Raw genomic sequence first — 23,825 nt, 5'->3', positions numbered from 1 at the left:
TCTGACAGGGCCCCAGGTCTGACAGGGCTCCAGGTCTGACAGGGCTCCAGGTCTGACAGGGCTCCAGGTCTGACAGGGCTCCAGGTCTGACAGGGCTCCAGGTCTGACAGGGCTCCAGGTCTGACAGGGCTCCAGGTCTGACAGGGCTCCAGGTCTGACAGGGCCCCAGGTCTGTCAGGGCCCCAGGTCTGTCAGGGCCCCAGGTCTGTCAGGGCCCCAGGTCTGTCAGGGCCCCAGGTCTGTCAGGGCCCCAGGTCTGTCAGGGCCCCAGGTCTGTCAGGGCCCCAGGTCTGTCAGGGCCCCAGGTCTGTCAGGGCCCCAGGTCTGTCAGGGCCCCAGGTCTGTCAGGGCCCCAGGTCTGTCAGGGCCCCAGGTCTGTCAGGGCCCCAGGTCTGTCAGGGCCCCAGGTCTGACAGAATCTGTGCAGAAGATCTAGGTGCTGCTGTAGGTCCTCCTTGGTTGGGGACAAAAGCACCAGATCATCAGCAAACAGTAGACATTTGACTAGTGGGGTGAGGCTGGGTGCTGCAGACTGTTCTAGTGCCCTCGCCAATTCGTGATATATATGTTGAAGAGGGTGGGGCTTAAGCTGCATCCCTGTCTCACCCCACGACCCTGTGGATAGAAATGTGTGTGGTTTTTTGCCAATTTTAACCTCTCACTTGTTGTTTGTATGGATTTTATAATGTCATATGTTTTCCCCCAACACCACTTTCCATCAATTTGTATAGCAGGCCCTCGAGCCAAATTGAGCCAAGCTTTTTTGATATCAACAAAGCATTGGGAAGACTTTGCTTTTGTTTTGATTTGTTTGTTTGTCAATTAGGGTGTGCAGAGTGAATAGGTGGTCTGTCGTACGGTAACTTGGTAAAAAGCCAATTTGACATTTGCTTAGTAACTTTTTTTTACTGAGGAAATGTACGAGTCTGCTTTTAATTACAATGCAGAGAATTTTCCCAAGGTTGCTGTTGACGCATATTACATGGTAGTTATTGGGGTCAAATTTGTCTCCACTTTTGTGGATTAGGGTGATCAGTTCTTGGTTCCAAATATTGGGGAAGATGCCAGATCTGAGGATGAGGGGGAGGGGGGGGTGAGTGGAGAGAGAGTATATTTTGATGGCTGGAAACTCTTTTTACAGTTGTGGTTCTTACTGCAATGCTGAGTGAGTATGATACTCAACTGTATGTTACAATTACCCTCTATGTCTCTGATCTTCTTCCCCATCTTAAGTTCAATTACCCTCTATGTCTCTGATCTTCTTCCCCATCTTAAGTTCAATTACCCTCTATGTCTCTGATCTTCTTCCCCATCTTAAGTTCAATTACCCTCTATGTCTCTGATCTTCTTCCCCATCTTAAGTTCAATTACCCTCTATGTCTCTGATCTTCTTCCCCATCTTAAGTTCAATTACCCTCTATGTCTCTGATCTTCTTCCCCATCTTAAGTTCAATTACCCTCTATGTCTCTGATCTTCTTCCCCATCTTAAGTTCAATTACCCTCTATGTCTCTGATCTTCTTCCCCATCTTAAGTTCAATTACCCTCTATGTCTCTGATCTTCTTCCCCATCTTAAGTTCAATTACCCTCTATGTCTCTGATCTTCTTCCCCATCTTAAGTTCAATTACCCTCTATGTCTCTGATCTTCTTCCCCATCTTAAGTTCAATTACCCTCTATGTCTCTGATCTTCTTCCCCATCTTAAGTTCAATTACCCTCTATGTCTCTGATCTTCTTCCCCATCTTAAGTTCAATTACCCTCTATGTCTCTGATCTTCTTCCCCATCTTAAGTTCAAGTCAGTCAGTTGTTACAACATGTTCAGTAAATGAACATTCAGGAAGTGATTTCAGTGAGATGGTGACATTTACCCAGCAGCACTAACATCTGTCAGAGCCTATCAGGCAGCCCGGTTGGGCACCATGCTCTTTCAGGAAAACATTTAAAAGCCTTAGCCGTGTGAAATAAATTATATATCTTGTAATTCTACAATGGCTCTGCCGTTCTATGTTTGGTACGTGTGTGTGTGTGTGTGTGTGTGTGTGTGTGTGTGTGTGTGTGTGTGTGGACTTGTAACAAAGGAACGTGTTCGTTAGATACAGCAGTACTTAGTGGCAGTTCTGAGTTCCCCATAAGGTTTACGGTCTTTCTGTCGAAGATGTCGTATAAGGTGACTACAGCTTATGAGTTTCGTCCATCTCAAGAAGCTACTGTAGTGCACAGGGATTCTTCAAAGATTAACTTTTTTTTCCACAAATATTTTTGACTCGTTTCAAGAAGCTAGGCGTATGTCACACGTCACTACTTCACAGGAGAGGCTAGCTAACATTCAACCTAGTTGGTTAGCTTTAGCTAACTGAAGATTCCTGCATGTTAGTATGAGTCGGGACTAATTTATGGTTCATTGTTTAGCTAGCTAGCTAAATGTCTAAACAAGAGACTCCACTATGCAAGTAACCATTTCATTGTACTGTTTACACCTTCTACATTACATGTACATTTAAGTCATTTAGCAGACGCTCTTATCCAGAGCGACTTCTGTATCCGAAGTGACTTGTTGGAAAAGGTGGCATCCTATGACGGTGCCACGTTGAAAGTCACTGAGCTCCTCGGACGTCGCCGGCCGCGACCGGGAGACCCATTGGGCGGCGCACAATTGGCCCAGCATCGGCCGGGTTAAGGGACGGTTTGCCCGGCAGGGATGTCCTTGTCACATCGCCTTCGAGCGACTCCTGTGGCGGGCCGGGCGCAGTGCGCGCTGACTCGGTCGCCAGGGGCACGGTGTTTCCTCCGACACATTGGTGCGGCTGGCTTCCGGGTTAAGTTGGCGTTGTGTCAAGAAGCAGTGAGGCTTGGTTGGGTCGTGTTTCGGAGGACGCACGGCTCTGGACCTTCGCCTCTCCCGAGTCCGTTACGGGAGTTGCAGCGATGAGACAAGACTGTAACTACCAATTGGATACCACAAAAAAAAAAAAGTCACTGAGCTCTTCATAAGACCATTCTCCTGACAATGTTTGTCTATGGAGATTGCATGGCTCTGTGCTCGATTGTATACACCTGTCAGCAACGGGTGGGGCTGAAGTAACCAAATGCACTCATCTGAAGGGTCGTTCACATACTTTTGTGTATATATATATATAAAGTACACACACTTGAGTATCCCAAACATTTCGGCACACCTTCCTAATATTGAGTTGCACCCGCCCCTTTGCCCTCAGAACAGCCTCAATTCGTCAGGGCATGGGACTCTACAAGGTGTCATGTGATGCACCTACTACCATACCCCGTTCAAAGGTACTTCAATCTTTTGTGACATCATTAAGCAATCATACCATTCACCTGGTCATTCTGTGTCATGGAAAGAGCAGGTGTTCCTGATGTTTTGTGTGCTCTGTGTACATTTATTTATATTTTTTTTTTACAAATTGATACTTTAAGTCAAATATTGATATCGCCCCAAAATAATATTGTGATATTTAACTGTATAGATTTTTCCCCCACCGCTAACTAACTAACTAAGTAGCAGTGTGGTGGAAATGGTTGCAGCAGTAATATCTTCCTGAGGGTTTATGTGCAGCAGAAGTAGAAGACCCACTGCACACACACACACACACACACACACACACACACACACACACACACACACACACACACACACACACACACAGAAACTGAGTGCTCCCAGCTCACCAGGCTGTGAGCGAGGGAGGGAGAATAAGAGAGACTGAGAGAGACAGAGAATCCATGCCACCGTGAATAACTTGTGTGCATGTAGCGAGGGACGTGTGTGCATGTAGCAAGGGGGTGTGTGTGTGCAAACAAACCGAGGTCCTCCTGACATAAATGACTCAGAGAACATTTCTCCTTGATAGACTTAGAGGTAGGCCTTCAGGAGGAAGAAGGGATGTGTATTCACTCTCTCTCTCGTATTATTTATTCATTTTCTATCTCTTTATCTCTCTCTTTATCTCTCTCTTCATCACTTATCTTTCTCTCGTTATCTCTCTCTTTTTATGTCTCTCTCTTTGTCTTGCTCCTGAGTGGCGCAGCGGTCTAAGGCACTGCATCTCAGTGCAAGAGGCGTCACTACAGTCCCTGGTTCGAATCCAGGCTGTATCACATCCGGCCGTGATTGGGAGTCCCATAGGGCGGAGCACAATTGGCCCAGCGTTGGCCCGGGTTTGGCCGTCATTGTAAATAAGAATTTGAATTGACTTTCCTAGTTAAAGATTAAATAATAAAAAGTTTAAATATCCCTCAGCTTTATCTCTCTTTATCTCTCTTTTTATCTCTATCTCTCTGTCTTTTTTTATCTCTCACTCTTTATCACTCTATCTTTCTTTATCTCTTTTCATCTTTCCATCTTTCTCCCTATCTCTTTTACTTTATCTCTATCTCAGTTTATTTTATATCTTTCTCTCTATCTCTCTCTTTGTATCTCTATCTCTCTATCTCTCTTTTGATCTCTTTATCTCTGTCATTTTGTCAGACAATGTCTGTATTTCTGATTTATTTGGTGAAGTCCAGGTTCCTGCTCTTTAGGCCAAAGGCAGATGACCTCAGGCCTTGGATATTCCAGGATGAGAAAGTGAATGCTTTTTGTTCCATAAAGTGTCCAATGTTATTAGTTGTGTGGTTTGGCCATCGGTTACTATGTTTAACACACACATCACCATGGTTACTATGTTTAACACACACATCGCCACGGTTACTATGTTTAACACACACATCGCCATGGTTACTATGTTTAACACACACATCGCCATGGTTACTATGTTTAACACACACATCACCACGGTTATTATATTTAACACACACATCGCCACGGTTATTATATTTAACACACACATCGCCACGGTTACTATGTTTAACACACACATCGCCACGGTTACTATGTTTAACAAACACATCGCCACGGTTACTATGTTTAACACACACATCGCCATGGTTACTATGTTTAACACACACATCGCCATGGTTACTATGTTTAACACACACATCGCCATGGTTACTATGTTTAACACACACATCGCCATGGTTACTATGTTTAACACACACATCGCCATGGTTACTATGTTTAACACACACATCGCCATGGTTACTATGTTTAGCACACACATCGCCACGGTTACTATGTTTAGCACACACATCGCCACGATTACTATGTTTAACACACATCGCCATGGTTACTATGTTTAGCACACCCATTGCCACAGTTACTATGTTTAGCACACCCATTGCCACGGTTACTATGTTTAACACACACATCGCCACGGTTACTATGTTTAACACACATCGCCATGGTTACTATGTTTAACACACAGATACATACATACAGAGCGTATGTCTGCCTTTCATGTTGAGGTGATGTCCTTTAAGGTCGAAGGTGGGCTCTGCTGCCTTGTAGAGGTGGACCTGGTCCTAAAGGTGGGCTCTGCTGCCTTGTAGAGGTGGACCTGGCGAAGGTGGGCTCTGCTGCCTTGTAGAGGTGGACCTGGCGAAGGTGGGCTCTGCTGCCTTGTAGAGGTGGACCTGGCGAAGGTGGGCTCTGCTGCCTTGTAGAGGTGGACCTGGTCCTAAAGGTGGGCTCTGCTGCCTTGTAGAGGTGGACCTGGTCCTAAAGGTGGGCTCTGCTGCCTTGTAGAGGTGGACCTGGCGAAGGTGGGCTCTGCTGCCTTGTAGAGGTGGACCTGGTCATAAAGGTGGGCTCTGCTGCCTTGTAGAGGTGGACCTGGCGAAGGTGGGCTCTGCTGCCTTGTAGAGGTGGACCTGGCGAAGGTGGGCTCTGCTGCCTTGTAGAGGTGGACCTGGCGAAGGTGGGCTCTGCTGCCTTGTAGAGGTGGACCTGGTCATAAAGGTGGGCTCTGCTGCCTTGTAGAGGTGGACCTAGTCCTAAAGGTGGGCTCTGCTGCCTTGTAGAGGTGGACCTGGCGAAGGTGGGCTCTGCTGCCTTGTAGAGGTGGACCTGGTCATAAAGGTGGGCTCTGCTGCCTTGTAGAGGTGGACCTGGTCATAAAGGTGGGCTCTGCTGCCTTGTAGAGGTGGACCTGGCGAAGGTGGGCTCTGCTGCCTTGTAGAGGTGGACCTGGTCATAAAGGTGGGCTCTGCTGCCTTGTAGAGGTGGACCTAGTCCTAAAGGTGGGCTCTGCTGCCTTGTAGAGGTGGACCTGGCGAAGGTGGGCTCTGCTGCCTTGTAGAGGTGGACCTGGTCATAAAGGTGGGCTCTGCTGCCTTGTAGAGGTGGACCTAGTCCTAAAGGTGGGCTCTGCTGCCTTGTAGAGGTGGACCTGGCGAAGGTGGGCTCTGCTGCCTTGTAGAGGTGGACCTGGCGAAGGTGGGCTCTGCTGCCTTGTAGAGGTGGACCTGGTCATAAAGGTGGGCTCTGCTGCCTTGTAGAGGTGGACCTGGCGAAGGTGGGCTCTGCTGCCTTGTAGAGGTGGACCTGGCGAAGGTGGGCTCTGCTGCCTTGTAGAGGTGGACCTGGCGAAGGTGGGCTCTGCTGCCTTGTAGAGGTGGACCTGGCGAAGGTGGGCTCTGCTGCCTTGTAGAGGTGGACCTGGCGAAGGTGGGCTCTGCTGCCTTGTAGAGGTGGACCTGGCGAAGGTGGGCTCTGCTGCCTTGTAGAGGTGGACCTGGTTGTAAAGGTGGGCTCTGCTGCCTTGTAGAGGTGGACCTGGTCATAAAGGTGGGCTCTGCTGCCTTGTGGAGGTGGACCTGGTCATAAAGGTGGGCTCTGCTGCCTTGTGGAGGTGGACCTGGCGAAGGTGGGCTCTGCTGCCTTGTAGAGATGGACCTGGTTGTAAAGGTGGGCCCTGCTGCCTTGTAGAGGTGGACCTGGTCCTAAAGGTGGGCTCTGCTGCCTTGTAGAGGTGGACCTGGCGAAGGTGGGCTCTGCTGCCTTGTAGAGGTGGACCTGGTCCTAAAGGTGGGCTCTGCTGCCTTGTAGAGGTGGACCTGGCGAAGGTGGGCTCTGCTGCCTTGTAGAGGTGGACCTGGCGAAGGTGGGCTCTGCTGCCTTGTAGAGGTGGACCTGGTCATAAAGGTGGGCTCTGCTGCCTTGTAGAGGTGGACCTGGTCATAAAGGTGGGCTCTGCTGCCTTGTAGAGGTGGACCTGGCGAAGGTGGGCTCTGCTGCCTTGTAGAGGTGGACCTGGCGAAGGTGGGCTCTGCTGCCTTGTAGAGGTGGACCTGGCGAAGGTGGGCTCTGCTGCCTTGTAGAGGTGGACCTGGCGAAGGTGGGCTCTGCTGCCTTGTAGAGGTGGACCTGGCGAAGGTGGGCTCTGCTGCCTTGTAGAGGTGGACCTGGTCATAAAGGTGGGCTCTGCTGCCTTGTAGAGGTGGACCTGGCGAAGGTGGGCTCTGCTGCCTTGTAGAGGTGGACCTGGCGAAGGTGGGCTCTGCTGCCTTGTAGAGGTGGACCTGGTCATAAAGGTGGGCTCTGCTGCCTTGTAGAGGTGGACCTAGTCCTAAAGGTGGGCTCTGCTGCCTTGTAGAGGTGGACCTGGCGAAGGTGGGCTCTGCTGCCTTGTAGAGGTGGACCTGGCGAAGGTGGGCTCTGCTGCCTTGTAGAGGTGGACCTGGTTGTAAAGGTGGGCTCTGCTGCCTTGTAGAGGTGGACCTGGTCATAAAGGTGGGCTCTGCTGCCTTGTAGAGGTGGACCTGGCGAAGGTGGGCTCTGCTGCCTTGTAGAGGTGGACCTGGTCATAAAGGTGGGCTCTGCTGCCTTGTAGAGGTGGACCTAGTCCTAAAGGTGGGCTCTGCTGCCTTGTAGAGGTGGACCTGGCGAAGGTGGGCTCTGCTGCCTTGTAGAGGTGGACCTGGCGAAGGTGGGCTCTGCTGCCTTGTAGAGGTGGACCTGGTCATAAAGGTGGGCTCTGCTGCCTTGTAGAGGTGGACCTGGCGAAGGTGGGCTCTGCTGCCTTGTAGAGGTGGACCTGGTCATAAAGGTGGGCTCTGCTGCCTTGTAGAGGTGGACCTGGTCATAAAGGTGGGCTCTGCTGCCTTGTAGAGGTGGACCTGGCGAAGGTGGGCTCTGCTGCCTTGTAGAGGTGGACCTGGCGAAGGTGGGCTCTGCTGCCTTGTAGAGGTGGACCTGGCGAAGGTGGGCTCTGCTGCCTTGTAGAGGTGGACCTGGCGAAGGTGGGCTCTGCTGCCTTGTAGAGGTGGACCTGGTTGTAAAGGTGGGCTCTGCTGCCTTGTAGAGGTGGACCTGGTCATAAAGGTGGGCTCTGCTGCCTTGTGGAGGTGGACCTGGTGAAGGTGGGCTCTGCTGCCTTGTAGAGGTGGACCTGGTCATAAAGGTGGGCTCTGCTGCCTTGTAGAGGTGGACCTGGCGAAGGTGGGCTCTGCTGCCTTGTAGAGGTGGACCTGGCGAAGGTGGGCTCTGCTGCCTTGTAGAGGTGGACCTGGCGAAGGTGGGCTCTGCTGCCTTGTAGAGGTGGACCTGGCGAAGGTGGGCTCTGCTGCCTTGTAGAGGTGGACCTGGTTGTAAAGGTGGGCTCTGCTGCCTTGTAGAGGTGGACCTGGTCATAAAGGTGGGCTCTGCTGCCTTGTGGAGGTGGACCTGGCGAAGGTGGGCTCTGCTGCCTTGTAGAGGTGGACCTGGTCATAAAGGTGGGCTCTGCTGCCTTGTGGAGGTGGACCTGGCGAAGGTGGGCTCTGCTGCCTTGTAGAGGTGGACCTGGCGAAGGTGGGCTCTGCTGCCTTGTAGAGGTGGACCTGGTTGTAAAGGTGGGCTCTGCTGCCTTGTAGAGGTGGACCTAGTCCTAAAGGTGGGCTCTGCTGCCTTGTAGAGGTGGACCTGGCGAAGGTGGGCTCTGCTGCCTTGTAGAGGTGGACCTGGCGAAGGTGGGCTCTGCTGCCTTGTAGAGGTGGACCTGGTCATAAAGGTGGGCTCTGCTGCCTTGTAGAGGTGGACCTGGCGAAGGTGGGCTCTGCTGCCTTGTAGAGGTGGACCTGGTCATAAAGGTGGGCTCTGCTGCCTTGTAGAGGTGGACCTAGTCCTAAAGGTGGGCTCTGCTGCCTTGTAGAGGTGGACCTGGCGAAGGTGGGCTCTGCTGCCTTGTAGAGGTGGACCTGGCGAAGGTGGGCTCTGCTGCCTTGTAGAGGTGGACCTGGTCATAAAGGTGGGCTCTGCTGCCTTGTAGAGATGGACCTGGTTGTAAAGGTGGGCCCTGCTGCCTTGTAGAGGTGGACCTGGTCATAAAGGTGGGCTCTGCTGCCTTGTAGAGGTGGACCTGGCGAAGGTGGGCTCTGCTGCCTTGTAGAGGTGGACCTGGTCATAAAGGTGGGCTCTGCTGCCTTGTAGAGATGGACCTGGTTGTAAAGGTGGGCCCTGCTGCCTTGTAGAGGTGGACCTAGTCCTAAAGGTGGGCTCTGCTGCCTTGTAGAGGTGGACCTAGTCCTAAAGGTGGGCTCTGCTGCCTTGTAGAGGTGGACCTGGCGAAGGTGGGCTCTGCTTCCTTGTAGAGGTGGACCTGGCGAAGGTGGGCTCTGCTGCCTTGTAGAGGTGGACCTAGTCCTAAAGGTGGGCTCTGCTGCCTTGTAGAGGTGGACCTAGTCCTAAAGGTGGGCTCTGCTGCCTTGTAGAGGTGGACCTGGCGAAGGTGGGCTCTGCTTCCTTGTAGAGGTGGACCTGGCGAAGGTGGGCTCTGCTGCCTTGTAGAGGTGGACCTAGTCCTAAAGGTGGGCTCTGCTGCCTTGTAGAGGTGGACCTAGTCCTAAAGGTGGGCTCTGCTGCCTTGTAGAGGTGGACCTGGCGAAGGTGGGCTCTGCTTCCTTGTAGAGGTGGACCTGGCGAAGGTGGGCACTGCTGCCTTGTAGAGATGGACCTGGTTGTAAAGGTGGGCCCTGCTGCCTTGTAGAGGTGGACCTGGTCATAAAGGTGGGCTCTGCTGCCTTGTAGAGGTGGGCCTGGTCATAATGGTGGGCTCTGCTGCCCTCCTTTCTTGTAGAATAACATTTATTAATCAATAAAATTGAAGACGGGATGGTCTGTGTTCAATACAGGTTTAAAACCAACTGTAGCCAGCTTTCTGCTCACGATCCTCTCATAAAGAGGACACTTCGAGTGACTCTCGTTCAAAATGGCCGTACTTCTTCATTACACAAAGGAATAACCTCAACCAATTTCTCAAGAATGTTGACATCCAGTGGAAGCGGTAGGAACTGCAAGCATGTCCCTTTAGAAATCTGGTTTCCCAATGAAAACTCATTGAAAAGAGAGTGACCTAAAAAAAAAAAAGAATGGTTTGTCCTCTGGGTTTCGCCTGCTAAATAAGTTCTGTTATACTCACAGACATGATTCAAACAGTTTTAGAAAATTCAGAGTGTTTTCTATCCATATCAAATACTAAAAATATGCATATCTTATCTCCTGGGGATGAGTAGCTGGCAGTTTAATTTGGGCATGCTTTTCATCCAAAATTCCGAATGCTGCCCCCTACCCTAGAGAAGTTAACGCACCACCAATAATGAGCTGTGGAGCTTCTCAAAGTAAAGTTTTGTTCACCTCAAACAGGAAGTTAACAAAGTCTGTTTTTGCATCAAATGATAATGACAATAGTTCATCAATGTATATGAAAAATCTTTCCAGCTCTCTCCCTTTCGATAACCACTCAGCGTGAAAAGAGAAACATGTCCTGCTGTGATCCAGTGGAAACGTCATAAAATAGGCCTATCTGATTACTTCTTATCAGTGCTGGACTTGAACTGAAATAGGTGCTGGTACTGTTTATATTTTGGTGTAGGAGCAACACAATACTCTTGAGCTAATATTCTATGAGAGGAACAGGAGCTCAAGCAGCAGAACATTTTGAGATGCCGGTACTCTGCTCCGTTGAGCTCCTGCCCAAGTCAACCACTGCTTCTTATCCATTGATCAAAGAGTCTACAGCCGTGTCTGTACTGATCTCACTGGAGCAAAAAGCTCTGAGGGGCCCACAATATGTTATGCAATGTTGCAAGTTCACTAGCACAAGCTTCATGCCAGACCTAAGTTAAAGGAGCAGGAGGAGAATGGTTGGGTCAGGTTAAAAAAAATATATTCTTCTGGTGATGTAGATCTCTGGCTCCCTCTTGAGTCATTTGTGTCTTATTTCATCAAACAGTAAGCTTAAAGCATCAGACAAGCTCAATGCATATAGTTGATTTTATTAAAACACACAGGGTGTGTCTACATATGGCAAAATACACATAGAAACATTTCGACCAATCGGCCGACTTTCGGTCCGACTAAGAATTTTTTTAGCCGGGGGCAGCCCAACAGTACGTACGGTACTATTCACCTCAAGCAATTACATTAGACTGTAACAGAACCATTTTGCCCCAACAATTGAGCTTGTCTGATGCTTTAAGCTTACTGTTTGATGAAATAAGACACAAATGACTCAAGAGGGAGCCAGAGATCTACATCATCAGAAGAAGAAAATAAAAAATGTAACCTGACCCAACCATTCTCCTCCTGCTCGCTGCAGATGAGGTCCATGATCATTGGTGTAACAATCCCTGTATGACTGACCTATGACGCAACCCCAGTCCACAACAGCACTTCATACCCACAAAGCAGTGTCCGTTATCCTACCATTATCTTGGTTGGGTTAGAATCTCAGGACGGGTGACATCACCACACGATGGCTACTAGTGCTGTGTCTCTCTTGGTCTATCCTTGTTGACTTGCGTCCCGTCTCCTCACCCACCTGTGTTGCGTCCCGTCTCCTCACCCACCTGTGTTGCGTCCCGTCTCCTCACCCACCTGTGTTGCGTCCCGTCTCCTCACCCACCTGTGTTGCGTCCCGTCTCCTCACCCACCTGTGTTGCGTCCCGTCTCCTCACCCACCTGTGTTGCGTCCCGTCTCCTCACCCACCTGTGTTGCGTCCCGTCTCCTCACCCACCTGTGTTGCGTGCCGTCTCCTCACCCACCTGTGTTGCGTGCCGTCTCCTCACCCACCTGTGTTGCGTGCCGTCTCCTCACCCACCTGTGTTGCGTGCCGTCTCCTCACCCACCTGTGTTGCGTCCCGTCTCCTCACCCACCTGTGTTGCGTCCCGTCTCCTCACCCACCTGTGTTGCGTCCCGTCTCCTCACCCACCTGTGTTGCGTCCCGTCTCCTCACCCACCTGTGTTGCGTCCCGTCTCCTCACCCACCTGTGTTGCGTCCCGTCTCCTCACCCACCTGTGTTGCGTCCCGTCTCCTCACCCACCTGTGTTGCGTCCCGTCTCCTCACCCACCTGTGTTGCGTGCCGTCTCCTCACCCACCTGTGTTGCGTGCCGTCTCCTCACCCACCTGTGTTGCGTGCCGTCTCCTCACCCACCTGTGTTGCGTCCCGTCTCCTCACCCACCTGTGTTGCGTCCCGTCTCCTCACCCACCTGTGTTGGGTCCCGTCTCCTCACTCACCTGTGTTGGGTCCCGTCTCCTCACCCACCTGTGTTGGGTCCCGTCTCCTCACTCACCTGTGTTGGGTCCTGTCTCCTCACCCAACTGTGTTGGGTCCCGTCTCCTCACCCACCTGTGTTGCGTCCTGTATCACAACTGTCTCGGAGGAGAAGGTACCTCCTCTCTGATCTTCTCCAATGGGGTTCTGAGGTTGCGTTGAGAGGAATTGAGGAAGGATGAATTGGGAAAGAGCCTAGCAGTCACCTGCCAACTAGCTACATACTCACCTCAATGACCTCCTCCTCCTCCTCATCCTCAACCTCAGCAGCCCGCAGAGCAAGACTGTGTGAACTGAGTCAATCTAGCACCCACAGAAGTCATTCTGCTACAATTACCTCAGATCACTATATAGTAGGCAGACGCAGCAGGAGGCTACTGAATCAAAGCTTAACACGTGTGTTTCTCTCTGTTCTAAACCTTCTCTGCATTCTAACACTTGGCATGTTATGAATCAAGTTGTGGCTGCCCGTGGAAGATGTCCATAGTGTATTGAGGGGAAATGCATAGTGGGGTTGTTATATAGTGTGAATGTTATGTTGTTGTTTCGCTGTGAGATGGTGAAATATTTAAAGTGGCCGAGTGCTCACAGGTCTCCACCTCTCTCTGTCAGGTCTCCACCTCTCTGTCAGGTCTCCACCTCTCTCTGTCAGGTCTCCACCTCTCTCTGTCAGGTCTCCACCTCTCTCTGTCAGGTCTCCACCTCTCTGTCAGGTCTCCACCTCTCTCTGTCAGGTCTCCACCTCTCTCTGTCAGGTCTCCACCTCTCTCTGTCAGGTCTCCACCTCTCTCTGTCAGGTCTCCACCTCTCTCTGTCAGGTCTCCACCTCTCTCTGTCAGGTCTCCACCTCTCTGTCAGGTCTCCACCTCTCTCTGTCAGGTCTCCACCTCTCTGTCAGGTCTCCACCTCTCTCTGTCAGGTCTCCACCTCTCTCTGTCAGGTCTCCACCTCTCTCTGTCAGGTCTCCACCTCTCTCTGTCAGGTCTCCACCTCTCTCTGTCAGGTCTCCACCTCTCTCTGTCAGGTCTCCACCTCTCTCTGTCAGGTCTCCACCTCTCTCTGTCAGGTCTCCACCTCTCTGTCAGGTCTCCACCTCTCTCTGTCAGGTCTCCACCTCTCTCTGTCAGGTCTCCACCTCTCTCTGTCAGGTCTCCACCTCTCTCTGTCAGGTCTCCACCTCTCTCTGTCAGGTCTCCACCTCTCTGTCAGGTCTCCACCTCTCTCTGTCAGGTCTCCACCTCTCTCTGTCAGGTCTCCACCTCTCTCTGTCAGGTCTCCACCTCTCTCTGTCAGGTCTCCACCTCTCTCTGTCAGGTCTCCACCTCTCTCTGTCAGGTCTCCACCTCTCTGTCAGGTCTCCACCTCTCTGTCAGGTCTCCACCTCTCTCTGTCAGGTCTCCACCTCTCTCTGTCAGGTCTCCACCTCTCTCTGTCAGGTCTTCACCTCTCTGTCAGGTCTCCACCTCTCTCTGTCAGGTCTCCACCTCTCTGTCAGGTCTCCACCTCTCTGTCAGGTCTCCACCTCTCTGTCAGGTCTCCACCTCTCTGTCAGGTCTCCACCTCTCTCTGTCAGGTCTCCACCTCTCTCTGTCAGGTCTCCACCTCTCTCTGTCAGGTCTCCACCTCTCTCTGTCAGGTCTCCACCTCTCTCTGTCAGGTCTCCACCTCTCTCTGTCAGGTCTCCACCTCTCTCTGTCAGGTCTCCACCTCTCTCTGTCAGGTCTCCACCTCTCTCTGTCAGGTCTCCACCTCTCTCTGTCAGGTCTCCACCTCTCTGTCAGGTCTCCACCTCTCTGTCAGGTCTCCACCTCTCTCTGTCAGGTCTCCACCTCTCTCTGTCAGGTCTCCACCTCTCTCTGTCAGGTCTCCACCTCTCTCTGTCAGGTCTCCACCTCTCTCTGTCAGGTCTCCACCTCTCTCTGTCAGGTCTCCACCTCTCTCTGTCAGGTCTCCACCTCTCTCTGTCAGGTCTCCACCTCTCTCTGTCAGGTCTCCACCTCTCTCTGTCAGGTCTCCACCTCTCTCTGTCAGGTCTCCACCTCTCTGTCAGGTCTCCACCTCTCTGTCAGGTCTCCACCTCTCTCTGTCAGGTCTCCACCTCTCTCTGTCAGGTCTCCACCTCTCTCTGTCAGGTCTCCACCTCTCTCTGTCAGGTCTCCACCTCTCTCTGTCAGGTCTCCACCTCTCTCTGTCAGGTCTCCACCTCTCTGTCAGGTCTCCACCTCTCTCTGTCAGGTCTCCACCTCTCTCTGTCAGGTCTCCACCTCTCTCTGTCAGGTCTCCACCTCTCTGTCAGGTCTCCACCTCTCTCTGTCAGGTCTCCACCTCTCTCTGTCAGGTCTCCACCTCTCTCTGTCAGGTCTCCACCTCTCTCTGTCAGGTCTCCACCTCTCTCTGTCAGGTCTCCACCTCTCTCTGTCAGGTCTCCACCTCTCTCTGTCAGGTCTCCACCTCTCTGTCAGGTCTCCACCTCTCTCTGTCAGGTCTCCACCTCTCTCTGTCAGGTCTCCACCTCTCTGTCAGGTCTCCTCCTCTCTGTCAGGTCTCCACCTCTCTCTGTCAGGTCTCCACCTCTCTCTGTCAGGTCTCCACCTCTCTGTCAGGTGTCCACCTCTCTGTCAGGTGTCCACCTCTCTGTCAGGTGTTCACCTCTCTGTCAGGTGTTCACCTCTCTGTCAGGTGTTCACCTCTCTGTCAGGTGTCCACCTCTCTCTGTCAGGTGTCCACCTCTCTGTCAGGTGTCCACCTCTCTGTCAGGTCTCCACCTCTCTGTCAGGTGTCCACCTCTCTGTCAGGTCTCCGCCTCTGTCAGGTCTCCGCCTCTGTCAGGTCTCCGCCTCTGTCAGGTCTCCGCCTCTGTCAGGTGTTCACCTCTCTGTCAGGTGTTCACCTCTCTGTCAGGTGTTCACCTCTCTGTCAGGTCTCCTCCTCTCTGTCAGGTCTCCACCTCTCTCTGTCAGGTCTCCACCTCTCTCTGTCAGGTCTCCACCTCTCTCTGTCAGGTCTCCACCTCTCTCTGTCAGGTCTCCACCTCTCTCTGTCAGGTCTCCACCTCTCTCTGTCAGGTCTCCACCTCTCTCTGTCAGGTCTCCACCTCTCTCTGTCAGGTCTCCACCTCTCTGTCAGGTCTCCACCTCTCTCTGTCAGGTCTCCACCTCTCTCTGTCAGGTCTCCACCTCTCTCTGTCAGGTCTCCACCTCTCTCTGTCAGGTCTCCACCTCTCTCTGTCAGGTCTCCACCTCTCTCTGTCAGGTCTCCACCTCTCTCTGTCAGGTCTCCACCTCTCTCTGTCAGGTCTCCACCTCTCTGTCAGGTCTCCACCTCTCTGTCAGGTCTCCACCTCTCTCTGTCAGGTCTCCACCTCTCTCTGTCAGGTCTCCACCTCTCTGTCAGGTCTCCTCCTCTCTGTCAGGTCTCCACCTCTCTCTGTCAGGTCTCCACCTCTCTCTGTCAGGTCTCCACCTCTCTCTGTCAGGTCTCCACCTCTCTCTGTCAGGTCTCCACCTCTCTCTGTCAGGTCTCCACCTCTCTCTGTCAGGTCTCCACCTCTCTCTGTCAGGTCTCCACCTCTCTCTGTCAGGTCTCCACCTCTCTGTCAGGTCTCCACCTCTCTGTCAGGTCTCCACCTCTCTCTGTCAGGTCTCCACCTCTCTCTGTCAGGTCTCCACCTCTCTGTCAGGTCTCCTCCTCTCTGTCAGGTCTCCACCTCTCTGTCAGGTCTCCTCCTCTCTGTCAGGTCTCCACCTCTCTCTGTCAGGTCTCCACCTCTCTCTGTCAGGTCTCCACCTCTCTCTGTCAGGTCTCCACCTCTCTCTGTCAGGTCTCCACCTCTCTGTCAGGTCTCCTCCTCTCTGTCAGGTCTCCACCTCTCTCTGTCAGGTCTCCACCTCTCTCTGTCAGGTCTCCACCTCTCTGTCAGGTCTCCACCTCTCTGTCAGGTCTCCACCTCTCTGTCAGGTCTCCACCTCTCTCTGTCAGGTCCTCACCTCTCTCTGTCAGGTCTCCACCTCTCTCTGTCAGGTCTCCGCCTCTGTCAGGTCTCCGCCTCTCTGTCAGGTGTCCGCCTCTCTGTCAGGTCTCCGCCTCTCTGTCAGGTCTCCGCCTCTCTGTCAGGTCTCCGCCTCTGTCAGGTGTTCACCTCTCTGTCAGGTGTCCACCTCTCTGTCAGGTGTTCACCTCTCTGTCAGGTGTTCACCTCTCTGTCAGGTGTTCACCTCTCTGTCAGGTCTCCACCTCTCTGTCAGATGTCCACCTCTCTGTCAGGTGTTCACCTCTCTGTCAGGTGTTTGTTGTGAAGGAGAATGTGTTCTCATGGTATCTTCTGTCCCGTCTTCAGGGTTGACCATTGGAACAACGAGAGAGAGCGTGTGGTGCTGATCACAGACACCTCCCTGCTGATCTGTAAGTACGACTTCGTCATGCTCAACTGCGAACAGATACAGAGAATCCCTCTCAACTTTGTGGACCGCATCACCCACGGCAACTTCAGCTTCCCCCAGCGGTCTCTTCTCACGTGAGTAACCCCTTCGTCTCCATCACTGCCTCTCCTCCTCCTCCTCCTTTCCCTCTTCTTCAACAGTCGTCTGCAGGCATTTTCCCAACTAATTGCAGCAATGCTCTGTCCTACAAGCGTCAGATATTAAAATCTGTACTAGTAATTGTTATCTCTGTATTTGTTCAGTAAATGTCTGTTAAACAACGTCACCTTCAGTTTGTACCAGAGTTGCTAATTCACTATCAACGCACCACTTTTGCATGTGTCAATCAATCAATCAATCTACGACCGAACACTTGTACTTTAACAGTAACTCAGGGAGAAGGACATTACAAACAGGCAGAGAGGAGAGCAGTTCAGAGAGCCCTATGTAGTTCACTACTGTTGACCAGGGCCCTATGTAGAGCACTACTGTTGACCAGGGCCCTATGTAGTTCACTACTGTTGACCAGGGCCCTATGTAGAGCACTACTGTTGACCAGGGCCCTATGTAGTTCACTACTGTTGACCAGGGCCCTATGTAGAGCACTACTGTTGACCAGGGCCCTATGTAGTTCACTACTGTTGACCAGGGTCCTATGTAGAGCACTACTGTTGACCAGGGCCCTATGTAGTTCACTACTGTTGACCAGGGCCCTATGTAGTTCAGTACTGTTGACCAGGGCCCTATTTAGTTCACTACTGTTGACCAGGGCCCTATGTAGAGCACTACTGTTGACCAGGGCCCTATTTAGTTCACTACTGTTGACCAGGGCCCTATGTAGAGCACTACTGTTGACCAGGGCCCTATTTAGTTCACTACTGTTGACCAGGGCCCTATGTAGTTCACTACTGTTGACCAGGGCCCTATGTAGAGCACTACTGTTGACCAGGGCCCTATGTAGTTCACTACTGTTGACCAGGGCCCTATGTAGAGCACTACTGTTGACCAGGGCCCTATGTAGTTCACTACTGTTGACCAGGGCCCTATGTAGTTCACTACTGTTGACCAGGGCCCTATGTAGTTCACTACTGTTGACCAGGGCCCTATGTAGTTCACTACTGTAGACCAGGGCCCTATGTAGTTCTCTACTGTAGACCAGGGCCCTATTTAGTGAATTACTGTTGATTACTGTCCTATGTAGTTCCTACTATTGTAGTTCTCCCTACAGCCACATCATTCTAATGTAAAGTTAGTTTTCCCTACAGCCATATTGTCCTAATGTATTCAGAAGAATGCTATGAATAATTTAACCTGGAAAATATAAGCGCTGGTTCAAGGTGGCAAAAAAGAGGGGAGAGAGAGAGCTCTCACTCTCGCTCTCATTCTCTCTCTCATTCTATATTATATAATATATTCTATATTATGGCTACGAATAATATAGATGAGAACTCTCTTGGTAGATAGTGTGGTCTACAGCTTATCATGAGGTACTCTACCTCAGGCGAGCAATACTTCGAGACTTCTTTAATATTAGACATCGCGCACCAACAGTTATTGACAAATAGACACATCTTCTTACCAGACGTAGCTGCTCCGTACTGCCGATGCACGGAAAACCCAGACAACTGAATATTATCCGTGTCGTCGTTCAGCCACGACTCGGTGAAACATAAGACATTACAGTTTTTAATGTCCCCTTGGTAGGATAGTCTCGAACGGAGACCATCCAGTTTATTCTCCAGTGATCCCACGTTGGCCAATAGAACAGATGGTAGAGGAGGGTTACCCCACTCACCGACGGATTCTCACAAGGCACCCCAATCTCCGCCCCTTGTCATTCCTTTTTTTCTTCATGCGAATGACGGGGATTTGGGCCTGGTCCAGGGTCTGAAGTAAATCCTTCACGTCGGACTCATTAAAGAAAATATCTTTGTCCAGTTCGAGGTGAGTAATCGCTGTTCTGATTTCCAGAAGCTCTTTTAGGTCATAAGAGACGGTAGCAGTAACATTATGTATAAAATAAGTTACAAACAATGCGAAAAAAACGAACAAAATATCACAGTTGGTTAGGAGCCAGTAAAACAGCAGCCATTATCTGTCTGGATCTAGATCCCCAAAGTGTTAAACATACTGTCACCTCCTTTATCTGGATCCCCGTTAGCTCACCACTCCTCCATATCCTCAGATTCATCATCATATCTCATGCAATTATTACCCAGAGTACGTAGCCAGGGTACGTGCTCCTGTGTAGCTCAGTTGGTATAGCATGGTGCTTGCAATTTTTAATTTATTTAACTAGGCAAGTCGGTTAAGAACAAATTCTTATTTTCAATGACGGCCTACCAGGGAACAGTGGGTTAACTGCCTTGTTCAGGGGCAGAACGACAGATTTTTACCTTGTCAGCTCGGGGATTCGATCTTGCAACCTTTCGGTTACAAGTCTAACGCTCTAACCACTAGGCTACGCTGCCGAAGACAATGTGTTGATGCTGCAAGGGAAGGGAGAGTTAAATGTGATGATGCTGCAAGGGAAGGGAGAGTTAAATGTGTTGATGCTGCAAGGGAAGGGAGAGTTAAATGTTTTGATGCTGCAGGGAAGGGAGAGTTAAATGTGTTGATGCTGCAAGGGAAGGGAGAGTTAAATGTGTTGATGCTGCAAGGGAAGGGAGAGTTAAATGTGTTGATGCTGCAGGGGAGGGAGAGTTAAATGTGATGATGCTGCAGGGGAGGGAGAGTTAAATGTGTTGATGCTGCAAGGGAAGGGAGAGTTAAATGTGTTGATGCTGCAAGGGAAGGGAGAGTTAAATGTGATGATGCTGCAGGGGAGGGAGAGTTAAATGTGATGATGCTGCAGGGGAGGGAGAGTTAAATGTGTTGATGCTGCAGGGGAGGGAGAGTTAAATGTGATGATGCTGCAAGGGAAGGGAGAGTTAAATGTGTTGATGCTGCAGGGGAGGGAGAGTTAAATGTGATGATGCTGCAGGGGAGGGAGAGTTAAATGTGTTGATGCTGCAGGGGAGGGAGAGTTAAATGTGTTGATGCTGCAGGGGAGGGAGAGTTAAATGTGATGATGCTGCAGGGGAGGGAGAGTTAAATGTGTTGATGCTGCAGGGGAGGGAGAGTTAAATGTGATGATGCTGCAGGGGAGGGAGAGTTAAATGTGATGATGCTGCAGGGGAGGGAGAGTTAAATGTGTTGATGCTGCAGGGGAGTTAAATGTGATGATGCTGCAGGGGAAGGAGAGTTAAATGTGATGATGCTGCAGGGGAGGGAGAGTTAAATGTGTTGATGCTGCAGGGGAGTTAAATGTGTTGATGCTGCAGGGGAAGGAGAGTTAAATGTGATGATGCTGCAGGGGAGTTAAATGTGTTGATGCTGCAGGGGAGGGAGAGTTAAATGTGTTGATGCTGCAGGGGAGGGAGAGTTAAATGTGATGATGCTGCAGGGGAGGGAGAGTTAAATGTGATGATGCTGCAGGGAAGGGAGAGTTAAATGTGATGATGCTGCAGGGAAGGGAGAGTTAAATGTGTTGATGCTGCAGGGAAGGGAGAGTTAAATGTGATGATGCTGCAGGGGAGTTAAATGTGTTGATGCTGCAAGGGAAGGGAGAGTTAAATGTGTTGATGCTGCAAGGGAAGGGAGAGTTAAATGTGTTGATGCTGCAAGGGAAGGGAGAGTTAAATGTGTTGATGCTGCAAGGGAAGGGAGAGTTAAATGTGTTGATGCTGCAAGGGAAGGGAGAGTTAAATGTGTCATGGTGCTGCAATGGGAGGGAGAGTTAAATGTGTCATGGTGCTTACGGTTTCATCCCAGGTTTTCTCTAGACAAACTTTTGTTAATATGTGTGTGTGTGTGTGTGTGTGTGTGTGTGTGTGTGTGTGTGTGTGTGTGTGTGTGTGTGTGTGTGTGTGTGTGTGTGTGTGTGTGTGTGTGTGTGTGTGTGTGAGAGAGAGATTTTTTTTTTTTTGAGTATTGCCTTTCCAAACTGTCTAGATGTGGTAGTTAGGGTGGTATCCAGGACATAAATCACATACCTTCTTCTTTATTCCCTCTAAAGGAGATGTTGTGAAGTAAGAAAAAACCTACCAGGAGTTGTGTCAGCAAAGTCATATGAGAGAGAGATGTTTATGAATTCTGCCTCCACTGTTTTTCTGTACCTCATTAGTTTAAAGGAAGAGAAGAGTGTGGTAAAGAGAGAGAGAAGGACAGGTAGGGATACAGCAGAGGTGGCTGTTAACAGATGAGGGGAGGGAGAGAGAGACGTAGGGAAGAGCGAGAGAGAGATAGATAGACGTAGGGAAGAGCGAGAGAGAGAGAGACGTAGGGAAGAGCGAGCGAGAGAGAGCGAGAGACGTAGGGAAGAGCGAGCGAGAGAGAGCGAGAGACGTAGGGAAGAGCGAGCGAGAGAGAGAGACACGTAGGGAAGAGCGAGCGAGAGAGAGAGAGAGACGTAGGGAAGAGCGAGCGAGGGAGAGAGAGCGAGAGATGTAGGGAAGAGCGAGCGAGAGAGAGAGAGAGAGGAACTAATGGTTAGATGAAGAACGTACATTTCCTCAGTAAAAACAATGTCATGAGCAAAAGACAATTTGGCTTTTTACCAAATTACCGTACAACAGACCACGTATTCACCCTGCACACCCTAGTTGACAAACAAACAAACATGCTTTGTTGACAAGTGTGCGGATAAAATTTACAAAAAACACACACATTTTTTTCCCACAGGGCCATGGGGTGAGACAGGGATGCAGCTTAAGCCCAACCCTCTTCAACATATATATCAACGAATTGGCGAGGGCACGAGAACAGTCTGCAGCACCCGGCCTCACCCTACTAGTCAAATGTCTACTGTTTGCTGATGATCTGGTGCTTCTGTCCCCAACCAAGGAGGACCTACAGCAGCACCTAGATCTTCTGCACAGATTCTGTCAGACCTGGGCCCTGACAGTAAATCTCAGTCAGACAAAAATAATGGGTGTTCCAAAAAAGGTCCAGTTGCCAGGACAACTAATACAAATTCCATCTAGACACCGTTGTCCTAGAGCACACAGTAAACGATACATACCTCGGCCTAAACATCAACGCCACAAGTAACTTCCACAAAGCTGTGAACGATCTGAGAGACGAGGCAAGAAGGGCCTATGCCATCAAAAGGAACATACAATTTGACATGCCATTCAGGATCTGGCTAAAAACACTTGAATCAGTTATAGAACCCATGTCCCTTTATGGTTGTGAGGACTGGGGTCCGCTCACCAACCAAGAACTCACAAAATGGGACAAACACCAAACTGAAACTCTGCATGCAGAATTCTGCAAAATATATCCTCTGTGTACAACGTAGAACACCAAATAATGCATGCAGAGCAGAATTAGGCCGATACCCACTAATGATCAAAATCCAGAAAAGAGACGTTAAATTCTACAACCACCTAAAAGGAAGCGATTCCCAAACCTTCCATAACAAAGCCATCACCTACAGAGAGATGAACCTGGAGAAGAGTCCCCTAAGGAAGCTGGTCCTGGGGCTCTGTTCACAAACACAAACAGACCCCACAGAGCCCCAGGACAGAAACACAATTGGACCCAACCAAAACACATTGACTCTGTACCGGTACCCCCTGTATATAGCCTCCACATTGACTCTGTACCGTAACACCCTGTATATAGCCTCCACATTGACTCTGTACCGGTACCCCCTGTATATAGCCTCCACATTGACTCTGTACCGGTACCCCCTGTATATAGCCTCCACATTGACTCTGTACCGTAACACCCTGTATATAGCCTTCACATTGACTCTGTACCATAACACCCTGTATATAGCCTCCACATTGACTCTGTACCGTAACACCCTGTATATAGCCTCCACATTGACTCTGTACCGTAACACCCTGTATATAGCCTCCACATTGACTCTGTACCGGTACCCCCTGTATATAGCCTCCACATTGACTCTGTACCGGTACCCCCTGTATATAGCCTCCACATTGACTCTGTACCGTAACACCCTGTATATAGCCTCCACATTGACTCTGTACCGGTACCCCCTGTATATAGCCTCCACATTGACTCTGTACCGTAACACCCCTGTATATAGCCTCCACATTGACTCTGTACCGGTACCCCCTGTATATAGCCTCCACATTGACTCTGTACCGTAACACCCTGTATATAGCCTCCACATTGACTCTGTACCGTAACACCCCTGTATATAGCCTCCACATTGACTCTGTACCGGTACCCCCTGTATATAGCCTCCACATTGACTCTGTACCGGTACCCCCTGTATATAGCCTCCACATTGACTCTGTACCGTAACACCCTGTATATAGCCTCCACATTGACTCTGTACCGTAACACCCTGTATATAGCCTCCACATTGACTCTGTACCGGTACCCCCTGTATATAGCCTCCACATTGACTCTGTACCGGTACCCCCTGTATATAGCCTCCACATTGACTCTGTACCGTAACACCCTGTATATAGCCTCCACATTGACTCTGTACCGTAACACCCTGTATATAGCCTCCACATTGACTCTGTACCGGTACCCCCTGTATATAGCCTCCACATTGACTCTGTACCGTAACACCCTGTATATAGCCTCCACATTGACTCTGTACCGGTACCCCCTGTATATAGCCTCCACATTGACTCTGTACCGTAACACCCCTGTATATAGCCTCCACATTGACTCTGTACCGGTACCCCCTGTATATAGCCTCCACATTGACTCTGTACCGTAACACCCTGTATATAACCTCCACATTGACTCTGTACCGGTACCCCCTGTATATAGCCTCCACATTGACTCTGTACCGGTACCCCCTGTATATAGCCTCCACATTGACTCTGTACCGTAACACCCTGTATATAGCCTCCACATTGACTCTGTACCGGTACCCCCTGTATATAGCCTCCACATTGATTCTGTACCGGTACCCCCTGTATATAGCCTCCACATTGACTCTGT

General features: G+C 50.6%; 1 protein-coding gene across 1 annotated transcript in view; it reads left to right on the top strand.

Moving 5' to 3' along the window:
- tprg1 (tumor protein p63 regulated 1) overlaps positions 1 to 23,825 on the top strand; it is a 76,145-nt gene that overhangs the window by 13,091 nt on the left and 39,229 nt on the right. Inside the window, exon 4 of the mRNA XM_055941135.1 lies at positions 16,769 to 16,945. Within this exon, the coding sequence (XP_055797110.1) occupies positions 16,769 to 16,945 (177 nt within the window). The remainder of the gene's footprint in view (positions 1 to 16,768; positions 16,946 to 23,825) is intronic.

Source organism: Salvelinus fontinalis, chromosome 12, assembly GCF_029448725.1.
Source record: "Salvelinus fontinalis isolate EN_2023a chromosome 12, ASM2944872v1, whole genome shotgun sequence".
In the NCBI taxonomy this organism is placed as follows: Eukaryota; Metazoa; Chordata; class Actinopteri; order Salmoniformes; family Salmonidae; genus Salvelinus; species Salvelinus fontinalis.
Note: the sequence above shows the minus strand (reverse complement) of the source record. Positions and strands in the feature narration are given on the sequence as shown.